We start from the raw sequence: 22,621 nt of genomic DNA, 5'->3' as shown, positions 1-22,621 counted from the left end.
CCCCCGAGCCGCGGGAGCAGCGGACCTCCCGCGGGCATGACTGCAGAGGGTCCACTGGTCGCGCGGCTCGGCTGGACCTCCCGCAGCTGCGGGCGGTTCGCAGGTCCGGCGGCTCCGGTTGAGCTGCCGCAGGCATGCCCGCGGGAGGTCCAGCCGAGCCGCGGGACCAGCGAACCATCCGCAGTCATGCCTGCGGGAGGTCCACTGGAGCCGCCGGCCGAGCGTCCCCTCCGCAGTCATGCCTGCGGCAGGTCCGCTGCTCCCGGGGCTCCGGTGGACCTCCCGCAGGCATGACTGCGGCAGGTCCGCCGGCCCAGCCTGCCGCCCCCCCGGGAAAGGGCCGCCCCAGGCGGGTGCTTGCCCCGCTGGGCTCTGGAGCCGGCCCTGTTTCTAGCTTGCTTCTTGCTTGCTTATATATACCTGCCCCAGGAAATTTCCACCACTTGCATCCGAAGAAGTGGGTATTCACCCACGAAAGCTCATGCTGCAAAACGTCTGTTAGTCTATAAGGTGCCACAGGATTCTTTGCTGCTTTCTAGCAAAGGGGATTTTCTATACAGCTAGTGGATATGGAGAAAGGTTAAGTATACAGAATAAAACACCGTCATGTTAATATGTGCTAAGCAAATTGATTCAAAGTCCAATCTACCAATTCTGCCCCAGCATTTGCCAGACCCTGATGAGCCATGTGTAAATCAATTGTGAAAAGCACTGCAAGCAGGTCAATTCCATGGTAGTATTGGATATGTGCCGGAAAGAGTTAACTAACTCTCTAAGGGTTTACAGTCAGCCTAGTGGGAAGAAATGTCTTCTCTCTTCATCCTGTGGCAAATGAACACCGAAAAAACTAAAAATCCAAGCTGCAGAATCCCAGATAAAAAGGACCCTTTCAAGATTTTGCTTCTGTGATAAAAAGCTGGTTGTCTGGTTCTATCTCTATCTAGTTCTGTAGTGGGGCCTATCATGCTAGTATCTGAGCCTCCCATAGATTGAGCCCCATAACCCCCACGGGGCAGGGAAGCATCATTAGCCCCACTTTACAGATGGGGAAATTGAGCACTGAGCGATGAAGTGACTCGCCCCAGGTCACACAGGGAGTCAGGATTTGAACTCAGGTCTCTAGAGTCCAGTCCAGTGCCTGACACAAGAGCCTGTGTTTAAAATTTGGTTTTCTTGGTTCCCCTGGCTTCTTTCCTCAGTTCCTCTTTCTTGCTCCTTTTCTTTCTTGCTCTGAAAACAAAGGGAGAAAAGAAGAACAAAAGCACCAAACAGCTGGATCATTACAAATAACAATTAATAATTAAAGACTCTTTGTCCTTTCATCCAAGGCTTGTATAAAGTGTTTAAGATCTGTCCTTCTATCCATCCCCATATATGCCTCCTAGATAGCAAGCTATCCATCCACTCCTAGATAGCAAGCTATCCATCCATCGCCATGCACACACACACACACCCCTAGTCATCCCAAACACCCCAGCTATCTATCCAGCCATCCCCATACACACCACCCCTTTATCCATCCACACACACTGCATCCATCTAGCTATCATACATTCACACACCCGTGTCCATGTACACACACACACTCATGTTCGCGCACATACACTCAGGCTCAGACACACACAGTCCTGCCTTCGCCCTCACACAGTGCCCATCATACCCACCTGTCCTCCACCTGCTTCATCGTGTCGGCTAGTGGGACCCCCAAGGTCTCTGGTAAGCAATTGACCAGGATGCCAGCTGTGATGGGCACTGCCCCGAACAGGAGCAGGGGCAGGAAGGAGACAAAGGCCTGGGTCATCTCCACCATGGGGGCTGCCACCGCTCCCAGCCGGGCCATCATGTAGGTGACCCCCAGCCCTGTCTGCCTGGGGAGAAAGAGAAGCCACAGAGAACTGAGCAATCCCATTAAGGCTGGATACATTATAAAAATAAGCAGATGGTCTAATTTGCATATTTTATGAATAAGTAACTCTTTATTTGCATAACCCCCTTGCAGTCAAATCCATTCATTCCCACTCCAGACCCATCAGTTCTCAGCTCCGCCTCCCCACTGGACACATAAATACATCACTGGCCTGCTCCCTCCATCAAGATCTGCCCCAGGCACAGCTCCAGGGCTCCCCCAATGGGACACTGAAGCAGCTGCTTTAGACCCCAGGTGAGGGAAGCTGAAATCAGGAGTGTCCCAGCCAAATGGGGAGGCTCAGCAGGATCTGCCCCAGCAGGACTGGAGGGCGCAGATGATTGGAGACATCCACAGAGCTCAACCGTGTCCCAGCTGAGGAGGGACTGGAACGGCTAGCTGAATGAGGGAGGAACCCCAGGGAGGGACACCTTGGACCTGAGCAATGGGACCCTTAGGCTGGGCCTCAGGGCATCATTCCTCACTGTGTGGGGGGTATTAGATTGAACATCTCAAGTCATTAGGCTCCCAGCCCTGCTCCCTGTGCTTCAGGCAATGCTGCCTCCATTGATGCTGTCCACCAGAGGGCGCCGCCCCACTCACCTGATGACAGTGGGGTAGAGCTCAGTGGTGTACAGGTAGGAGCAGCTGGAGGAGAAGGAGAAGAGCCCTTTTCCCAGGACTGTCAGGATAATCAGCAGCACCTCCATGTCTAGGGGGAGAGAGGGGAGGAGGACCCAGAATGCATCAGGCTGAGAAGAGCCCCCACCCCAATGCGCTGTATCCCCTTTTGCTCTGGGGGTGCCTATTGCTAACTCAGAGACCCAGTACTGGGTGATGGGCAGCCCAGGACCAAACCCGTCACGCTGGGGTTTCATGGCGCCATAGCTGGGCAGGGGCACCAGTCACTTACCAGTCCCCTGGGCCACCTGTAGGGCTACAATCTCGGCCACTGGCCAAACCTCCTTCCCACCACCAAAGCCACCCCAGCTTCCACCGCACCATCACCGGCTCAGTTTCTTGCCCAGCAGGGAGGACGGGATACCAGGCTGGATGGGCCCATTGGTCTGATCTGAGATGGCAGGGAGTGGGAGCTACCGAGTCTGATCTGGGCTGGGCTGCATGCTGGCGAAGCCCCGGGCAGCGGGGAATGCTATGCTGACTTGGCCAAATGCCCTGGACTCACCCTGCGGCACGGGGATGCTGGCCAGGATGAAGAGTCCCCCCAGGACCAGGCAGGCGGCCTGCGTGAGCCGGCGCCCCAGGCGGTTGGCGACGACAGCCACCAGCATGCGGAAGGGCATGTCCACAGCGCCAAAGATCAGCTGCACCAGGAAGATGCTGATGCCCCTGAAGCGCTGCAGGTCCAGGGCCAGGTGGTAGAAAGAGAAGCTGTGGGAGAACCTGTCGGATGGGATAGGGAGAACCGGGGTGAGGGGGGGCTCAAATGGGGAGAGAGTCTGGCTGTCTCCCAGCCCCATTCCCATCTGTTTGTCTCTCCCTCCCTCTTCCGTCTGTCTCCCCTTCATGTCTGTCTCTCCCCATCCTCTGGTCTGTCTGGTTCTCCCTCCCCATTTCTGTCTGTCTTTGTCTCCACCTGCTGGGGGGGGGAGACTTTCCTGTTCACATGGGGGGATCCCCACAGGGTTTTGGTGACACCCACATTTACTTACAGGGGGTTCCCCCACTGGAGAAACTCCCTGCCTAATTACAAACCCAGACACTTGGGGGCCAAAGCAAAATTGAGCCTTCTCCATGCCTCCTCTTAGCTTAAGTCAGTGCTGTGGGGATAAACACTCTGCTCCCATCCTGACCATGGAATCCTCTGGGGGAGTAAGCAGCATGGGGACTAGAACTCAGATCCTCCTGCCATCTGAGCCCCAAGGGGAATCCCCCTCCTCAGCCAGCAGTACAGGGGCTCTGACTAACTCTGCCCCTAAGTCTCGCCTCCGGCTACCTAAGCCCGAAGGGAATCCCCCTTCTCTGCCCCTAAGCCTCACCTCCTGCTGTCTGAGCCCCAGGAGAATTCCCCTCCTCTGCTCCTAAGTCTCACCTCGTGCTGTCTAAGCCATGGGGAATCCCCCTCCTTGGCCAGCAGTATAGGGGCTCTGACACACAGCTGCCCCAAAGCCTTGCCCCCTGCCATCTAAGCCCAGGGGAATCCCACTCAACAGGAGACAATGGTGAAATCACCCTCCCAGTCAGTTCATCGCACTAGTATTGTTAGCCAGGGGGGGGTATTTATGGGGGCAAGGGGAGCCCCTTACCAGGCCAGCATGAGGCAGCAGGTGACCCCACGCATGGGCGCTGTCCGGAACAGCTCCAGGGCAGAGCGCCGGGAGGGCCCTGAGCTCTCTTCCTCTTGCTTCATCTCCAGCCTCAGTGTCTGGGGAGGGAGACAAGGTTGGAGCTGAGAGCAGGGTAGAAAAATCACACCTCTTCTCCAGAGAGGGAGATGGGCAGAGCCAGGGAGAGAGAACCCTGGGGCTTGACACCCAGCCCCCCCATCGCTAACCACTAGACCCCACTCCCCTCGCAGAGCCAGGCATAGAACCCAGGAGCTCTGACTCCCAGCCCCCCCATCTCTAGCCACTAGACCCCACAGTGTAACCTGTGCCCCATACCTCCAGGGAGATGCCCTCCCCCTCCAGCTTCTCGCCATTGATCTGGGCCACCCGTCGCAGGTTCCTCAGCGCCTTCTCAGGCCTGTGGTTGACGATGAGCCAGTGTGCGGACTCTGGGATCCACCTGGGGAGAGGGGGGGTTTGGACCGGGGCTCAGAGAGAGAGAGTGGAGGGCATGGTGCCTGCTGAAGACCGGGCACCCATGTCCCCAGGGCTCTGGGCAACAGATCTGGGATTTTGTGCTTCCCTGACAATTGGTCTATCAGGGGAACAGGGCTGCAGGGTCTCCATTTGGACCAGGCGACAGGCTACCGCTGCCATGGGGTGTGGGCCCCCTCTGGGCTCCCAGACAAGAGTCCTGCGGCTCCTGAGCCCATAATGCCACCCCTGCCTGGAGCCGTGGCTCCCTGTGGATGTGTGCCCCTCAGCCCCAAGAGCACCTACCAGCTGTAGAGGAAGAAGAGGAAGAAGGGCACTGAGGATGCCAGCTGCAGCTGGCGCCAGTCACGGATGGCGTATGCCAGTCCAGCCAGGAGCAGCTGGCCAAGCGTCAAGCTGCAGGCGAGGATGGTGGACACCATGGCCCGGAACTGGGATGGGATCCACTCCAGGGCTGGGGGCAATGAGTAGGATGAGACGCGGCACCCTCCAACCTCACCCTGCCTGCCCAACCTTGGGGAGCAGGGCTCAAGCCTGCACCCCTCTGCGCTGGGTGGGCCCAGGGTGGGGCAGTGGGGGGAGAGCTGCCCCCCATGCACCCACACATAGAGCCCGCCCCCCAGAACCCCCATACACACTTCCCTCCCCTCCCCAAACAACCTCCCTCATATTTCCCCCTGCTACACAGCCCCCCAAAATCCCACAGTCCCTCCCACACAAAGCCCCCAATCACAGCTCCCCCACAGCCCACACCACCAGCCCCCCACAAACATCCCCCCTTACACACATGCCCCTCACTGCCCCCATTCTTCACACACCCCCAATCCCTCAGGCCCCCACCCTCAACCTCACACTCGCCCCCCGCATGCCAGCTCCCCATCCCTAGGCCCCTCCCACACTCACTCAGGCTGGTGCCATTCAGGATGAAGCCTGCAGTACCCATGCCACTGAAGAAGCGGAAGGCGCAGTAGGCTGCCAGGTTGGGGGCGAAGGCGGCGCTGGTGCCCATCACACCTATCTGCAGCAGGCACCAGAGCAGCAGTGCCCGGCGCCCCAGTCTGCAGCAGGGGAGACAACACCACTGGAGAAAGGGAGAATACGGGCTGGATGGGCCCATGGGGCTGATCCAGGGGGGCAGGTATGGGGGGGATACTAGGCTGGATGGGCCCATGGGGCTGATGCAGGCTGGGATACTAGGCTGGGCTGATCTAGGGGGGATACTAAGGTGGATGGGCCCATAGGGCTGATGTGTGAGGGGGTCCCAGCTGGATTGGCCCATGGGGCTGATGTGGGAGGGAGATACCAGGCTGGATGGGCCCATGGCATGATCCAGGGGGGCAGGGAGGGGGGATCCTCTTTACTCACCTATCCGCCAGGCCTCCGAGGACCGGTGCTCCCACCAGCACCCCCACCATGTAGATAGACTGGGCAAAATCCTTGAGAGCGCGCTGGCCACAGACCAGGTGCCACTGGGGAGGAGTGGGGAGAGGGGTGTGAATCCAGGGGTGCCCCATGGCACTCCGCACTGCTGGGCAAAGGGCTGACTGCATAGTCAGATGGGCTTCAGGGACACAGCTGGCACAAAGGGCCAGGAACCACACCTATGTCTCCTCTGCCCACCTGAGCTACCTGAGCCCTGGCTAGTATCTGTACCCTGGCAGCAAGTAGAGGCCAGGGCCCTGCTGTGCCAGGCATATGTCCAGCTGAGCCTCCCACATCAGTCAGTGCCCAGCTGTGCCACCCACCCACACTTGTGCTGCCAATGCCTGTCTATGACAGGAATCCCCAACTGCGCCATCCATACCCACCTGAGCTCTCCCCATTCCACCTAAGCCCCATCTGAGCCCAACTCTGGTCTCCAAACCCCAGCATCCTCCTGTGCCATCCAAAGCCATTGATGGGTTCTGAGTGCCCATCTGTGCCCCTTCCCCATTTGCCACTGGGCCATCTGAGCTCACCTGCACCCATCTGGACCCACTTGGTCAGAGCCCCTCCTGTCCATCCCCACCAGTGCCAGCCCAGCTGCCCCTGCTGCCCATCCCCACCAGCGCCAGCCCAGCTGCCCCTGCTGCCCATCCCCACCAGCGCCAGCCCAGCTGCCCCTGCTGCCCATCCCCACCAGCGCCAGCCCAGCTGCCCCTGCTGTCCATGCCCATCTGTGCCATCCAAAACCTCCCTTGCATGCCCACCTGCAGCTCCCATGCCCACCTGAGCCCTGTGACCCCCACACCTTGTGCCCAAGCCTGCCAGCACCCATGCCCTTCAAATGCCCTCTGCCCCTTTTATGCCCTGCTGATTCCACCACACTCCCGTGTACCACCCATTGCTGCTGACAAAGCCCTTGGCCCCGCCTTGGCCCAGCACTGTCCGTGCAGCCAGGACTGGAGCTGAGATTCCACAGCCCCACACAAGGGCTGGGGGGACAGGACAGCGTCCCTCCTCCCCTGCCAAATCTGGGGTCTGGAATGATGGGTGGGGCCTGGACCAGGGGATCATGGGTTGTTCCAAGCGGGTTACTATGTAACCCAGCTGGGCATGGGGCAGCTGGCAGCATGATATGTCACGGGTGCGCTAAGAACAGGAGAAGGGACGGGCACAAGATCCCCGCCAAGGAAAACACCAGGACTGTTATCCATTATCCTGGCTCTCAGAGGGGTGACTCAGGCTGAATTTCTGCCACAGCAGGGCCCTGGGGGCTGGCCGGAGGGACACAGAGGCACAGGCCCTTGGGCAGCACCAGGAGGGGTGATGCCAAGGCAGAGGTGCCACCCTGTAGAGCAGGACTGAGCCCGGGCGCTGCTCCATGGCACACCAGCGCCTGTTGAGGCCCCCCCCTTTCCCTGCAGCACAGCCCCCCCCAGCACTGCGCTGGGGTACTGGAGTCAGCGAGGAGGCAGTGCCCCCTACTAGGTCCCGCTTCACCCGGCTCCCTAAAGCACAGAGACTCTCAGTGCCACGCTGGGGCCAGCACCAATTCAGAAGGGAGTGCCCCCTGCTGAGCCACCTAGCTGGCTCCCTGTGGCACGGCATCCCCTACTGCTGGGGTCAGCACTAAGAGCACCCCCTAGGGAGCCACCCCCCTTCTCCCTGCAGCAGCACAATCAGTGCACACTCCACGGGAAAAGCAGCCCCTAGTGAGCCCCCCGCCTGGCTCCCCAGAGAAGCTGGGCACTCTGTCAAGATCTCCCATCCAACTGCTGAACTAGCTGGGCCTTGCTTACGTGATGAAACCTCTGAGAGGGCATCTCAGGATCTCACTGAGTCATCATGGAGCATGGCCAACCGGGCAGCCTCCAGGCTAGCTCCCCACACCTCCAGCTGACTCAGAAGCCCCGCCCTGTGTCACCTCCTGGCCGACATTGATTGCGCAGGCAATGCAAGGGCTCCCTCTAGTGAGTCAGGGCAGCACGGGGGTCCCTGCACCGCAAGGCTGTGAGCACCCACCCTTTGCTCCAGGCCCTGCCAGGGCACAGCCTTGGTCCTGGTCTACAAAGGCATTCATGGATCAGATCATAGCTACAGTGGAGACATCTCCTCCATGTCAGGCTGGCCAAGGCAGGGAGTTCCTGCAGGGCCATGGCGACCACAAAGCCCAGACTAGCTGCCACAGAGATAAGGCTGCCAAGTGGTTCAGGCCCAGGGGAGAACTTCCAGAGGACATGCAGCTAAGCCACAGCCCGATAGTCCCGCTGCTTGTTAGATAACACTTTGCCACCAAACTGATCCAACAGGCCCCTACATCAAGCACAGTCTGTATGCCCCCAAGAGGAAGGAGAGCCAGAGATGCCATGTAGTCCAGTAGGCACCTTGCTATGCCACTCTAATGTATGAGACAGGCTCAGATACTATGGGTGAGAGCACAAAACCGAGGGGAAGGGGTGGATGGATGGATAGGTGGTTGGGTGGGGACATAGATAGATGGGTCAGTGAATGGATAGGTGGCTGGATAGATAACCAGCCTGTAATGTTGTCACAGCTCCAGGTCCCCGCTCCCCTGGAATGATCCCTCACGCTCCCCTCTGTACCTCTGTGATGATGGTGGAGTTGAAGACACTCCTGTCGTACGCCCACCCATCCAGGCAGGGCTCAGTGGCGTTGGTGCTGGTGCCATTAGGGGCCAGAAGCTGCCACTGTGGGGTGCTGAACTGCAGGCACCTGTCTGGCTCCTGGTTGCCATCCATAGGAACGTAGATCTTCAGCAGGTCTCCAGTCACCTCTGTGGTGGCATTGTCTCCCGTCGGGATGTAGCACCGGTGCCTGGGGACAGCAGCTGTGAAGTTCTGCAGGAAGTTATGGGAGGCCACCATGAGGAGAGGGAGGAAGACCAGGGCGACAAGGATGGTTTGGAAGAAGCCCATACGTTGCTCCTTCTCCAGCTGGACACCAGGGGCCATGGAGGCTGTGGGGAAACTTCTTCCTGACTGCCTCGTTGCTCTTCTTCTCCAGAGCCCCTGGCTCGGATAGCAGTCAATCTATCTGCCCTAGCCCGGCCTTTGGCCCTGGTAAATCTTTGACCAGCATCAAGGGCAGAGTCAGGTGGGAGGTTGAGAATGTGGAGGAAGTGGGGAAGGGAACAAGGTCCAGCAGAGGACATACTTCTCAGAAGCATTACTCAGCTACTAAGGTGCTGGGGGGATGGGGCAAGTAGCTGGGTCATGAAATGGGACACAGACTCTTTCCTCTCTAGGGGGTGCTCGCAGCAATCCAGTGCCAGGGTGGGGTGCTGGCTTGGTAGGGGCGGTGGGGAATGGGATACTAGGGCATTTCCTTCTAGGGCTTGGGTTCCGATTTGCCTCTGTGACTGATAGTCATTCCCAGGTGATGACTTACATAGTCGGAAGCTGTGGAATCCACTGAGTCCCGCTCCAGTTCCCCCACTTCTGGATGCTTCTGAGAGCATGCGGCATTAATGAGTCACAGAGACCCAGTGGGCAACAGACAGGAGTGTTGCGTTTGGTGGGAGAGGATTTAACCAGAATGGGAGCAGACCCCCAGCGCAGCCTTCCCCCTGCCTGGCTCTGAACTTTGTGGGTGGGTAGAGCCTAGAGACCTGGATTGAGAATGAGCGAGGTCCTATACCAGGCGCAGCACAGACCCCAGCCGAGATCAGGGCCCCATTGTGCCAGGTCCATCACAGACCCCAACCGAGATCAGGGTCCCTATTGTGCTGGGTGTACACTCAATAAGCCATTAACGTTGTTTGGCCTTTTTACTGTTGTACCTGAAAGGCTGCTTGTGGGTGTTTTCAACCTCACAACATGTTTCAGTAACACATACATAGCCAAGCTTCAGAACTTCACATACAACGACAGAACATACAATCCAACGAGATATTACTGTCTAGTGGATCAAGACTTTTAGAACGATACCTCACAAGGCATACTTTGTACAAGACATATCCTAATTACATGACAGTGGTGAATATTGGGGTGCCAGGGTGTCACTCTGGGCACCCCATATCAGTGGCCCCTTTTGTTCAAGGTGTTGCCCTATCGGCCAGCCCACATGCTGATGAACAGCTGGGGCTCTGTTCTTGTGTGGTAGGCCATCGCCACTTCGCTTCTGTCAGGGCTCTGCTCTGCTTTGCATCCACAGCACTCAGCTGGCTGTGTCATTTCTCCAGATGGCAGCCCTGGGGGTGGCCAGTGCGGTATCTCTGTGGGCAAGGGGCACCTCCTACACCCCCAGGAGGGATCAGAGCCAGGAATGCCCCTGCAGGCACCAGCCCAAGGAGATCTTCCAGTCCAGGGCCAGCTCAATAGCAAACTTGGGAGACCATCTAAAACAGGGGTAGGCAACCTATGGCACGGGTGCCGAAGGAGGCACGCGAGCTGATTTTCAGTGGCACTCACGCTGCCCAGGTCCTGGCCACTAGTCTGGGGGGGCTCTGCATTTTAATTTAGTTTTAAATGAAGCTTCTTAAACGTTTTAAAAACCTTATTTATTTTACATACAACAATAGTTTAGTTATATATTATAGACTTATAGAAAGAGACCTTCTAAAAATGTTAAAATGTATTACTGGCACGCAAAACCTTAAATTAGAGAGAATAAATGAAGACTGGGCACACCACTTCCAAAAGGTTGCCGACCTCTGATCTAAAATCACCCTGGATAAGACCCACAAGCACTTCTCACATCCCCCTACAGCCTAAACTGTGGGTCTGTTGATCTATCACTGCACATCCCTCTTCTTTGCCCCACCCCAGCCACTGGGGCACCCATCTCTGCCTCTCCAACCACCCATCCCTGGGGTACCCCCAATCTACCCCTCTCTAGCCCTACACCATCCACCACCTCTTGGCAGTCCTGCCATCCTACATAGATTGGTGATTACTGTCTGGGATGACCAGAACAGGAGACTCACCTGGAATCCAGGGCTAGATTGTCCCTTCCAGCCTTCCCCCTAGGGGATCTATTATCCTACCACAGCACAGGGGTAACACGGGGGTTCTCATATCGCCAGACGCGCATCCCCCTTCTGCTAGTAGCCAGCACTTGAGGCAGCTTCTTTAGGGTGTGGAACCTGCTATGTACATGGTCCCCAGCACCCCTGCAGGAGCCTTCCTGCCTCTGACCCCCATCATCCCCATGTGGGGAAGAGTGTGGTGCGTCATGGGAAAATACAATCTATCCTGGGAGCCCAGCCTAGAGGAGAATGGGTGTATGATGCACCCAAATTACATCACCCATGATGCACCAGTCAGGGATTCCCAAGATGCATTCCCCTCCCATCTACAAGAGGGAAGTCCATGGTGCATCATGGGAGATGTAGTCTGGCCAGGGCACCCATCTCGCAGAGAAGACAGGAGCAGGAGGCTGCCAAACTACATCTCCCATGAGGCACTGCAGTGGCATTTCAGAATCAAAATGCTTAGATTTTTGCTGAAAATATCAACACTTTCTGGAGGGAGAAACATGCCCCCGCCACTGTTTCCAGAGAAGCTCCAGCCCTGACTGCATGGGGTGGTTGGTGTGCAGGGATCAGAGACATGGAGCAAGGGAAATTTCTTAGTGTGGCTGAGTACATTTCTTAGTACATTTACAAAATGTACAGAAGGCCACAGGAACAGGTGCAGGAAATCTCACCTAGGCACCCCCCCACACACACACACATCCTGTCCCTGCTGCCTGGGGGCTCATACCCAATACAGAAGGGTCACTCCAAACTCCAGCCCCATTGATGAATGTTACAGTTTGGATCCAGCTACCCCACCTCCTGTACAGCCTTGCTGAGCTGCCTAGCTTCCCCCCAGCTCCCTGCACCTAATGGGGAGCCCTTGACACCTTCAGAGCCCCCAAGCCCTTCTCCCCACTCTGCTCAATTTGCCCCAAAGGGGGTCAGAGCATCAGTTCGGCCACAGGATCCAATCCAAGCCCAGCTTGGTAGTGACTCATCAGCAGCTATGAAATCTGTTGGCTGGGTCTCAGCTCACAGTAGGACAGAAACCTGCATCTCATGAACCATCATTGCTGGCTGGCTGGGCCACCGATGCGGAGCTCCCCTCCCCCAGTAGGGAGGGTCACTTTAGAGGGGTGGATGTCAGGCCAATATACACCACCAGTTCACAGCCCCACCAGGCCAGAGGAGGGGTAGGTGTCAGGCCAATACACACCACCCACAGGAGACAGTTTAAAGCCCCACCTGGCTGGAGGGAGGGGTGGGTGTCAGGCCAATATACACCACCAGAGGGAGCCAGTTCACAGCCCCACCAGGCTGAAGGAAGGAGCCCACTGGGAGGAGCCAGTTGACGGCCCTGCCAGCCCAGAGGGCGGGGCGGGTGTCAGGCCAATATACACCACCAGGAGGAACCAATTCACAGTCCCACCAGGCCGGAGGAGGGGTGGGTGTCAGACCAAAACACACCACCAGAGGGAGCCAGTTCACAGTCCCACCAGGCCAGAGGAGGAGTAGGTGTCAGGCCAATACACACCATCCACAGGAGACAGTTTAAAGCCCCACCTGGCTGGAGGGCGGGGCGAGTGTCAGGCCAATATACACCAGCAAGGGGAGCCGGTACAGTCACATTTGGCAATGTTGTTCGGGGAGGTGTCTCCCTGATCTGTCCATGCCCCACAGGCTGCCAGCTTGTGTAGTGGAGGGTCCCCCACTAGGGGGCAGCTCAGTGGCACAACTCAGAATCCCCCACCCCCGCATTTGCCCTGTCTCTTTGAGGGGGCTGATTCCTAAGTTGCAAAGGGAGCAGCAGGTGCCTCCTTCCTTCACGTGGGCCCTTTGGTGCAGCCTGCAACTGTGCACTGGGGGGGCCAGGACTGGGGTCTCTGGGGGTGGGGAAGGCTGCTCAGATCCTGGTTGAGTGGACAATGTGAGCCATGGTCTCCCCGGCGATCGCCTCCTCGCCTTTCCTCCTGGCTCTGGAACAAAAGAGGGAGGGAGTGAAAAGGATGGAAAGGGCAGGTGGGAAGGGATTGATGGGGAAGGAAAAGAGGTTTGCAGGGGGAAAGGGCAGCGGGAGATGTACCCCAGCAGCCCGTGACTCACACCTGTTCTCCACTTCTTCTATGGTGTCCAGCAGCGGGACGTTGTGCATCTCTGGCAGGAAGCAGGCGGCGATGCCGGACATGACGGGAGCCACTCCGAATATCACCAGCGGCAGGAAGGGAAATTGCTGCCCGGCCACCAGCACCACCGGGGCCACCATGCCGCCCAGACGAGCCATCACAGTGGTGAAGCCAGTGCCTGTCTGCCTGCCAGACACAGCGCGCTGTGAGAGACTCGTAACAATAACAGCACGCCCCACACAGAGATGCAGCCACCTCTGGGGTGGAGCACAGAGGCTGTTGTTACAGGGAGCCCTTGCCCCACACAGAGATGCAGCCGCCTCTGGGGTGGAGCACAGAGACTGTTTATACAGAGATCCCTCGCTCAGTGTTGAGAGGCAGCCGCCCCTGGGGAGGGGCGCAGGGGCTGTTTATACAATCACAGAGATGGGGAATCCCAGTCCTGATTTTACCTGACAGCAGTTGGAAAGAGCTCTCCCCCATACAGGTAGGAGCAGACAGAGGAGGCAGCCAGGCATCCTTTTCCCAGCACCACCAGAGCCAGTCGCACCATCAGCATCTCTGGAGAGGGGAGAGATGGGGATGTGGAACTGGCCTTCCCAGAGATCACAAAGCCCAGTGCACGTTTTAGTCACTGCAGTCCCATGTCACAGCTGTCACATGAGCCATGCAAAGTATCACAGCAGCATTTCACAGTGGGGAAACTGAGGCATGGGGCTGCACGGGTGAAGTGGCTTGTCTGAGGCAGAGCCATGAATAAAATCCAGGAGTGCTGACTCCCAGCTGCCCACCCTGTTCCAATCACCAGACCCCACTCCCCTTTCAGGACTGGGGATAGAACCCAGGAATCCCGACTCCCAGCCCCACCCTCCCACTCTAACCCCCGAGCCGTCTCTCCTGAAGATCATGGGACAGGAGACTCTTGGCAGAGCCATGTCACAAGGGCTCCCCCCGCTTCCTAGCTCAGTGGGACCAACCTGGCTCCCATCACTGCTGGAGGTTGAGTGGGCTGAGAACCTGGGGTTCAGGGGGCTCCTTACCTCTGGGTACAGGGATGTTCCCCAGGAGAAAGACACCGGCCAGGATGAGGGAGCTGGCCTGGATGGCTCGGCGTCCAAAGTAGCTCAGGGCCAGGGCACAGGCCATCTTGGCCAGGATGTCAATGGCCCCGAAGAACGTCTGCACCAGGAAGATGTCCAGGCCAAAGGCCGGCAGGTCCATGGAGAGCCCGAAGTAGGCCAGGTTGGTAGAGAAGCTGCTGAGCAGAGCGGAGATGGGTCAGAGGGCAGGACTCACAGGTGACATGGAGAGCTCAGTGAGGTTGTGACAGAAGGGGTATAAACAACCCATCCATCCTCCTAGATACATCTGTGTCCATCCCTCCCGCCATCCATCCCCCTAGATACATCTGTGTCCATCCCTCCCCATCCATCCTCCTAGATACATCTGTGTCCACCCTTCCCCCATCCATCCTCCTAGATGCATCTGTGTCCACCCTTCCCCGTCCATCCTCCTAGATGCATCTGTGTCCACCCTTCCCCATCCATCCTCACAGATGTGTCCCTCTGTCCATCCTTCCACCCCTCCTCAGAGATTTAGCTGTGTCCATCCATCCATCCATCCATCCTCGCACAGGTACCTGAGTCCCTCAGACCCTCCATCCTCTCCTTAGATCCAGGAAGATGTATCTGTGTCCATCCATCCTCATTACTAAATCCTAGATGTTGGACCATCTGTCCATCCCTCCCTCTCCCCATGGATCCTCTTCTCCTTTTCTGTCTATCACCACAGCTGACCTTCTATCCAGTTCCAACCCTACCCCTCCACCCAGCACCATCTAGCCGGCCCCAATAGGGACCCTTATCCCGCAGAGGACATATGGCTCTGTCCATCCCCTCCGGGGAGTGGGAGGGTCACTCCCTGGTGCTGGAGCTCTGAGCTGCAGGCTGGCCAGGCAGAGGGCCCTTACCTGACACTCATGAGGCAGCAGGAGATGCGTCTCATGGCCGGTGTGCGGAAGAGGTGAAGGCAGGAGCAGGTGCTTTTCCCAGTGGGGCTGCCCCCAACCTTCTCCAACATCTAGGAGAGAGAAGGTGGCTCAGCAGTGCCCTGGCCACTCAGGGCCCCAGGCGAGGAGGAGGCTGGACACGGACTTGCCCCTTACCTTGGCCCCACTGGCCCAACCCAGGACCTAGCCAGTCCCAGAGCCCCACCCCGCATCTTGCCCTAACTGGGACCCTTGCAGGGCTGAGGCTGGGGGGCAGGAGCTCAGCACGAGACCCCAATCATGGCTTCTGTCCTTGGTGTCTGCCCTGGGAGCCTGGCCACTGGGAGAGGGTAACGGAGGGGAGGGCAAATCCCAGCCCTGAATGTTGGGAGAGGGCCAGCACCAGAGCAACAGATTGAGGGAGAGAGGGAGGGCTGGATGGGTGTGTGTGGGGAGGGAGGGACAGAGGGATGGCTGAGTGTGTGGGGGGGGAGGGAGGTATAGACATGTGTGTGTGAGGGACAGATGGATAGATGTGTGTGGGGAGGGAGGGATGGAGGGGTGTGTATGGGGAGGGACGGAGGACAAGTGTGTGTGGGTAAGGAGGAATGGATGGATGTGTGTGGGGAGGGAGGAAGGGAGGGAGGGACGGGTGTGTATGGGAGAGATGGATGGGTGTTTGCGGGGAGGAAGGGATGGATGGGTGTGTGTGGGAGAGAGAGATGGAGGGTGTGTATGGGAGGGATGGGCAGGTGTGTGTGGGAGGCAGGGATGGATGAGTGTATGTGGGAATGAAAGGACGCATGGTTGTGTGGGGGGTGGAAGGGATGGATGGGTGTGCATGGGGAGGGAGGGACAGAAGGATGGACCGGTGTGCGGGAGAGAGGGATGGAAGGATGGATGGGTGTGTGGGGAGGGAGGGATGGACGGGTGTGTGTGGGGAGGGAGGGATGGATGGATATGTTTGGGGAGGGATGGAGGACGTGTGTGTGTGGGGAGGGAGGGATGGGCGGATGTGTGTGGGGAGGGAGGGAGGACGGGTATGTGTGGATAAGGAGGGATGGATGGGTGTGTGTGGGGATGGAGGGATGGACGGGTGTGTGTGGGGCGGGACGGAGGACGGGTGTGTGTGGATAAGGAGGGATTGAAGGGTGTGGGTGGGGAGGGAGGGATGGACGGATGTGTGTGGGGAGGGATGGAGGACGGGTGTGTGTGGATAAGGAGGGATGGACGGATGTGTGTGTGGAGGGAGGGATGGATGGATATGGTTGGGGAGGGATGGAGGACGGGTGTGTGTGGATAAGGAGGGATGGACGGATGTGTGTGGGGATGGAGGGATGGGCAGATGTGTGTGAGGAGGGAGGGATGGACGGATATGTTTGGGGAGGGATGGAGGACATGTGTGTGTGTGGATGGAGGGATGGGCAGGGGTGTGTGGGGAGGGCGGGATGGACGGGTGTGTGTGGGGAGGGACGGAGGACAGGTGTGTGTGGGGAGGGAGGGACGGACACATGAGTGTGCACAGAACTGGATGGTTGGCTAAATTAAGCCCTTTCAACCCTAGACTGGATCAGGGCCCTCGCCCCACGTGATGTGCGCCTTTTGCCCTCATTCCTTTCCCCCCCGGCTCCATGCCCCACAAAGGAACTTCCACCCCCCTCACTGCCCCCACTGTGTTTTGGGGGGGCTCCTCTCTGGACAACATCCTGCCCCCTTTTGGCTTTCCCAGCTCCCAGTGCCATGCAGGCGAGGAGATGTGCCAGGTGCCAACCCTACTGGGGCTTCCCCAAGGACCTCCCATCCCCCTTGCCATGGCCAGGCCCAGCTGGGCATCAGGGCTGGGACATGCTGTGACCCCCTAGGGGTCAAAGGGCACCGTCTCACCTCCAGGGAGATGCTGTCCCCACCCAGCTGCTTCCGGTTGATCCGGGCCACCCGTTGCAGGTTGCTCAGCGCCATTGCAGGCCTGTGGTTGACGATGAGCCAGCGTGCAGACTCTGGGATCCACCTGGGGAGGGGAGGAGCCGGGACGCCACTCAGACAGGGCTGATCCCTGGGGGATCTCAAAGCACTTTTCTGTCATTTCTTCAGCCCTCTGTTTTATGGAGGGGGAAACTGAGGCATAGAGGGATGTGATTTCCCCCCACCAAGGTCACAGAGTTAAGCTGTGGCCAGGCTGAACAGAACACAGTCCTCTCCCCTGCTCTTACCACTGGACCCCACTCCCCTCCCAAAGCAGAAAGTAGGACCCAGGAGTCCTGGCTCCCAGCCCCCTGCTCTCACCACTGGACCCCACTCCTCTCCAAGGCCCTTCTGGGGATGGGGGACTCACCAGGCACAGAGGAAGAAGATGAAGAAGGGGATGGAAATGGCCAGCTGCAGCCAGCGCCAGTCCCGGATGCCGTAGGCCAGACCAGCCAGCACCACCTGGCCTGCCGTGCTGCAGTAACTCAGCCATGTCACCACCAGGGCGCGGGACTTGGTGGGGACCCATTCCAGACCTGGGCAGGGGCAGAGGGATGCAACATCTGAGCTGGGGGGTGACTCCTGAGCGCCTTTCTCAGCCCAGACCAGCCTTGGGGATGAAGAGGCTCATTTTTGTGATCCTTTCAGCCTCCCCACTCGAGCCTCCCACAATTAGGGCCAGCCGAGATATTCCTGCTAGGAACTGGGCTGAGACACAGCAAAGTCACTGCATGCTATACACTGCGACGCTGCATGGGGAAGGTCCCTGGGCGTCATTAACCTGGATTGGAGTTGGTGCCCCCTATGGGGAAGGGCCCCATACCCCATTCCTCACCCTCTTAGGCTAGCCAGTCCCTCCGCTTTGGGGCTGGATTGGAGCCAGTGCCCACTGGTGAGGAAAGGCCTCATATCCCATCCCCCAAAGCCAGCCAGCCCCGATTCTAGGGCCAGATTGGAGACGGTGCCCAGTGGAGCAGAAAGCTCCATATCTTATCCCCCACAAGCCAGTTGGTCCCCCTGCCCTGGGGCTGGATTGTAGCTGGTGCACCCTGTCCCATTCCCCCTGCCCTGGGGATACTCACTGAGGCAGATGTAGTTGAGGAGGAAGCCAGACAGACCAACCCCGCTCAGCAGGCGGAAGGCGCAATAGGTGAGGAAGTCTGAGGACAAGGCAGCCCCGGTTCCCATGACAGCCACCAACAGCAGAGAACACAGCAAGATGACCCGCCTCCCAAACCTGCATCACAGGGGGAAGCGTCCAGGGTAAGACCCCAGAGGGACCAACACAGCTCTCACGTGTCAGACCGTTCACCTGCGGTACTCACTGCCACCGGAGACTGCAGCACTCCATCAGGCGTCTCTGATTGTTTGGAGCCAGTAACTGACAGATGATAATCACTGCTCAACAGTAACTGCCCCAGCTCACTGATCATTACTGGTAAATAACTGATCATCGAAACAAGTGACCAGCACTTGATCATTGTTCATTGATAGCCGGTAACTTGTAACTGACCGAGCTTGGCCGTACACCCAATTCCCTGGAGTTTCTCATTCTGTCTGCAACTCAATAACCTTTGAGTGCTGTGTCTGATCCACCCAGAATTTCAGGGAATGTTCCAGGCACCAATTGTTAAAACCAGGGGTGGGCAAACTACGTCCCCAGGGCTGCATCCGGCCCTTCGGACATTTTAATCCAGCCCTCAAGCTCCTGCCTGGAAGCGGGGTCCAGGGCTTTCCCTGCTCCGCGTGTGCCAGGGCTCCACCTGGCTCCCAGAAGCAATGGCATGTCCCCTTTCTGGCTCCTATGCTTAGGGGCAGCCAGTGGGCTCCGCATGCTGCCGACGCCCCAAGCTCAGCCCCTGCAGCTCCTGTTGGCCGGGAACTGCACCAATGGGAGCTGCAGGGGCAGCGCCTGCGGACGGGGCAACACTCAGGGAGGCCTGCCTGTGCCTCCACGTAGGAGCCGGAGCGGGGACATGCCGCTGCTTCTGGGAGCTGCTTGAGGTAAGCACTGCCCAGAGCCTGCCCCCCTGCCCCTCTCCCAGGCCCCAATCCCCTGCCCCAGCCCTGATCACTCTTCTGCCCTCCAAACCCCTCAGTCCTAGCCCAGAGCACCCTCCTGCACCCCCAACACTCATCCCCAGCCCCACCCCAGAGCCCGCACTCCCAGCCAGAGCCCTCACGCCCCCTGCCCCAGCCCGGAGCTGCCTCCCGCACCCTGAACTCCTCCTTTCTGGCCCCACCCGAGAGCCTGCACCCCCAACCAGAGCCCTCACCCTCTCCCACACCCCAAGCCCCAATTTTGTGAGCATTCATGGCCCGCCATACAATTTCTATTCTCAGATGTGGCCCTCGGGACAAAAGGTTTGCCCAACCCTGGCTAAAACGGAAGAGGGAAATGGATGGTATCTGGAGCCCCAGCAGCACTTTAGCAGAACCACAGCCTCAAGCACCCGAGATCAAAAAACTGGCTGAGGGCACCAATGAATGCACTAGCAGCATGACAACACTCCATCTCAGCTCTGCCCATCCTCCCAACAGAGTGTGTGTGTGGGGGAATGACATCTCCCAGACAAATAACAATGGGGGGAGGGTACATGGGGGGAAGGGGGTGTGCCCACAGCCCCTGGCACTGGGGGACAACGGGTGACCCTGGCATGAGAGAGGCGGTAGGGGGCTTGCAGCAAGTCCCTGAACTAGAAGGGGCTGGATGCAGCAGAGGGAGCTGTGAGGGGATGGAGGGATGCACGGTGTGTACAAGTGCTGGGCCAACAGAAGCAGCAAAGCGTGGGACCCCCTTGTTAATAACCAGCCCTTGCTGATGCCTGTTGGCTGAGTGCCGAGCGCCGATCAGCGACGGACGTGCCTTTGCTGACAGCCGGGGTTGTCACCCACAACCCATGGTTAACAGGCAGTGCTGGAGAGCTGAGCAGCAATAACCAGCCAGCGACAAGTGAGGAGCAAACCACTCGCAAGTGTAGGGTGCATCTGGGAGTGTTTCCATGCATCATGGAATAACCTAACATTGGACCATGCGTCTGAGCCAGGGCGGCAGGGGTGGGGGGACCCTGGGCTGGATGGGCCCATTGGTCTGATCCGGGGGGAGGGGGTAGAGGGGATACCAGGCTGGATGGGCCCATTGGTCTGAGCCAGGGCAGCAGGGAGAGGGGATCTGATCCAGGATTGGGGACGTTAGTTTCAGGGGGACACCCCCAGTCACCCACCTGTCCGAGAAGACTCCGAAAAGGAGGGCTCCAAGCAGCACCCCTGCCATGAACAGCGTCTGCGCCAGCGCCGGGAGGGGACCCAGATCACACACCAGATCCCACTGGCAGACAGACGGACAGTCAGTGCCCACAGAGACGGGGTATGGTGCCCCCAGGGGGCCCCCTCCCAGTCAGTGGCTCAACCTGAGGAACTGGAACTCCATAGCCATGTATCCCCCAGCACCCAACCTTCTCCCACACCCTTCTCTGGCCCTCTCCTCAACTCTCCCCATCCTCTCTCTCCCCTACCGTCCTCCCAGTTCCCGCCCCTCTTCATCCCCCACCTCCCCACCCCCTCTCTCCCCACAATCCCCACTCTATCCCCTCCCCCTACTTGGGTCCCCCCTCCCTGCCCCCACCTCATGGCTCTGCCTTGGGGCAGCAGGGAAGAAGTGGGGCTATCAGCCATACCTCAGTGACGATGGTGGAGGAGAAGGTGCTGCGGTCGTAGTACCACCCGTCCTGGCAGGGCTCTGTCTCGCCTGCCCTGCCCAGCGAACCGTTGGGTCTTGGATGCTGCCCACGGGTGCCTACCAAGCGACAGCGCTGCTCTGGGCTCGGGACCAGGGAGAGCACCCCATGAGCTGCAGTGGTGTTGCCCACCCAGCTGGCGTTGGTGCCTGGTGGCAGAGGGCGGCACTGGTGCTCAGGGGAGGCGGCACTGAAGTTCTGCACCAGGTTGTGGCTGGCAATGAGGAGGGCAGGCGCAGTGAGCAGCAGGACACAGAGGAGCTGGAAGGGACCTGCACTGCCCACTTTCTCCAGGAGGTCTCCAAAGGCCATGGCTGGGGGGTGGCAGGGGACACCAGATGGTGGGGGAGATGGGCACAAGCCCCTCCTGGGGTGACTGCAGGGAGAGACGGGCACCTCAAGGGAGAGACAGTGACCGGTACCTGCAGGGAGGGATGGGCACAGGTTCCCTTAAGGAGCAGCTCTTCCCAGCTCCTGGCTGCCTTATATACCGAGCAGAGGGGAAGGTGGGGAGGGGGGTTAACGATTGACTCCTGCCATGTTATGCTGCTAACCCAGAGTGCCCTCCCCTCTTCTCCCCACAATTAGAGGCAGCTGCTAACAAGGAGGAAGCTGGCATGGAGGCAGGGGGTAGTAGGCACTGGAGACTGGGAACTGAGATCCAGGGCTGGGATTGAAGAGAGAAGGCTGGCGCCAGACTGGGCACAGCCACTGGGGACCAGGCACTGCCTCTGCCCTGGCACTGTGGACTGGGCACTGCCTCTGCCCTGGCACTGGGGACCAGGCACTGCCTCTGCCCTGGCACTGGGGACCAGGCACTGCTTCTGCTCTGGCACTGTGGACTGGGCACTGCCTCTGCCCTGGCACTGGGGACTGGGCACTGCTTCTGCTCTGGCACTGTGGACTGGGCACTGCCTCTGCCCTGGCACTGGGGACCGGGCACTGGTTCTGCCCCAGGCACTGGAGAGCAGACACTGGCACTGCCCCCAGCACTGGCTCGGCCCCCAGCAAGCTGGCACTAGTCACAGACCCAGTCAAGAGTGTTGCTAATGATGCAGAGTGAGACAATTCTGGGGTGACCTGTCCATCTCTGCTCCCCCGACCCATTTCTCCTGGATGGGGTGGGGGATCCTTTGCCAATGTGCCCTGCATGTGCAACAAGCTGTGTCAAGTCTCAGCCCCTGCCAGGAGCCCTGGCTATGCCCTCATTTACCTTTCTATGTCTCTGCCCCTTTAACCTTCTAAACCCTTAACTCTCATCTATCTCCTCCACACCCCCTTCACCTCACATCATCCCTTTAAAGACACATCCATCCAGCAAACAACTTTCCTTCCCCCGCCCCACATCTTGATCCAAGGGGATTGGGTCTGGCCACCTCCCCACAGGTGTGCCCCCGTTCTTACGTCAGAACAGCACATTTAGGGTTAATCATTACCCTCCTACCGGATTCACACACCAGCCCATTTCCTGTGGGAACCAAGATAACCCCCCTGACCCCCAATTTGGTGCCTTCAGTTCTGCTACTCAGTCACCTATTGCTGAAGTTTGGCCTCCACAGTCTGGTCTGTGCATCCACTTCTCATCTGGCCACACTCTCTCGTGTCGCAATGGGAGGGAGAGGGGTTCACCTACAAGGGGGGGTCCCCCTCAAAATCACCCCCAAATGTCACAATGTTAATGGTGCTAAGCAAGGGGCCAAAGGGCTGGCCGCATGGGGGT

General features: G+C 58.7%; 2 protein-coding genes across 3 annotated transcripts; both read right to left on the bottom strand.

Annotated features, from left to right (window-relative positions):
- Nucleotides 1–513: 513 nt before the first annotated feature.
- Nucleotides 514–9,134, bottom strand: LOC123374449 (solute carrier family 22 member 6-B-like). Its single transcript, XM_045024453.1, has 10 exons — nucleotides 8,715–9,134; nucleotides 6,055–6,158; nucleotides 5,593–5,747; nucleotides 4,975–5,143; nucleotides 4,531–4,654; nucleotides 4,174–4,292; nucleotides 3,093–3,310; nucleotides 2,510–2,618; nucleotides 1,665–1,868; nucleotides 514–1,230 (listed from the first exon to the last, which is right to left on the bottom strand). Exons 1-10 carry the CDS (start codon nucleotides 9,081–9,083, stop codon nucleotides 1,158–1,160), a joined length of 1,644 nt encoding a protein of 547 aa, XP_044880388.1. The 5' UTR covers nucleotides 9,084–9,134; the 3' UTR covers nucleotides 514–1,157.
- A 1,560-nt stretch (nucleotides 9,135–10,694) lies between these two features.
- Nucleotides 10,695–21,344, bottom strand: LOC123373638 (solute carrier family 22 member 6-like). 2 transcript variants are annotated; one of them, XM_045022665.1, is made up of 10 exons: nucleotides 20,842–21,344; nucleotides 20,389–20,492; nucleotides 18,247–18,401; nucleotides 17,532–17,700; nucleotides 17,084–17,207; nucleotides 15,182–15,291; nucleotides 14,253–14,470; nucleotides 13,665–13,773; nucleotides 13,195–13,398; nucleotides 10,695–13,065 (listed from the first exon to the last, which is right to left on the bottom strand). In XM_045022665.1, exons 1-10 carry the CDS (start codon nucleotides 21,211–21,213, stop codon nucleotides 12,993–12,995), a joined length of 1,638 nt encoding a protein of 545 aa, XP_044878600.1. In that variant the 5' UTR covers nucleotides 21,214–21,344; the 3' UTR covers nucleotides 10,695–12,992. The 2 variants fall into 2 exon arrangements, with proteins under 2 accessions (XP_044878600.1, XP_044878601.1); XM_045022666.1 differs by having other exon boundaries at nucleotides 14,253–14,467.
- Nucleotides 21,345–22,621: the final 1,277 nt, after the last annotated feature.

Source organism: Mauremys mutica, chromosome 7 (assembly GCF_020497125.1).
Source record: "Mauremys mutica isolate MM-2020 ecotype Southern chromosome 7, ASM2049712v1, whole genome shotgun sequence".
NCBI lineage: Eukaryota > Metazoa > Chordata > Testudines > Geoemydidae > Mauremys > Mauremys mutica.
The sequence above is the reverse complement of the archived record's forward strand: the minus strand, read 5'-3'. Positions and strand labels throughout refer to the sequence as shown.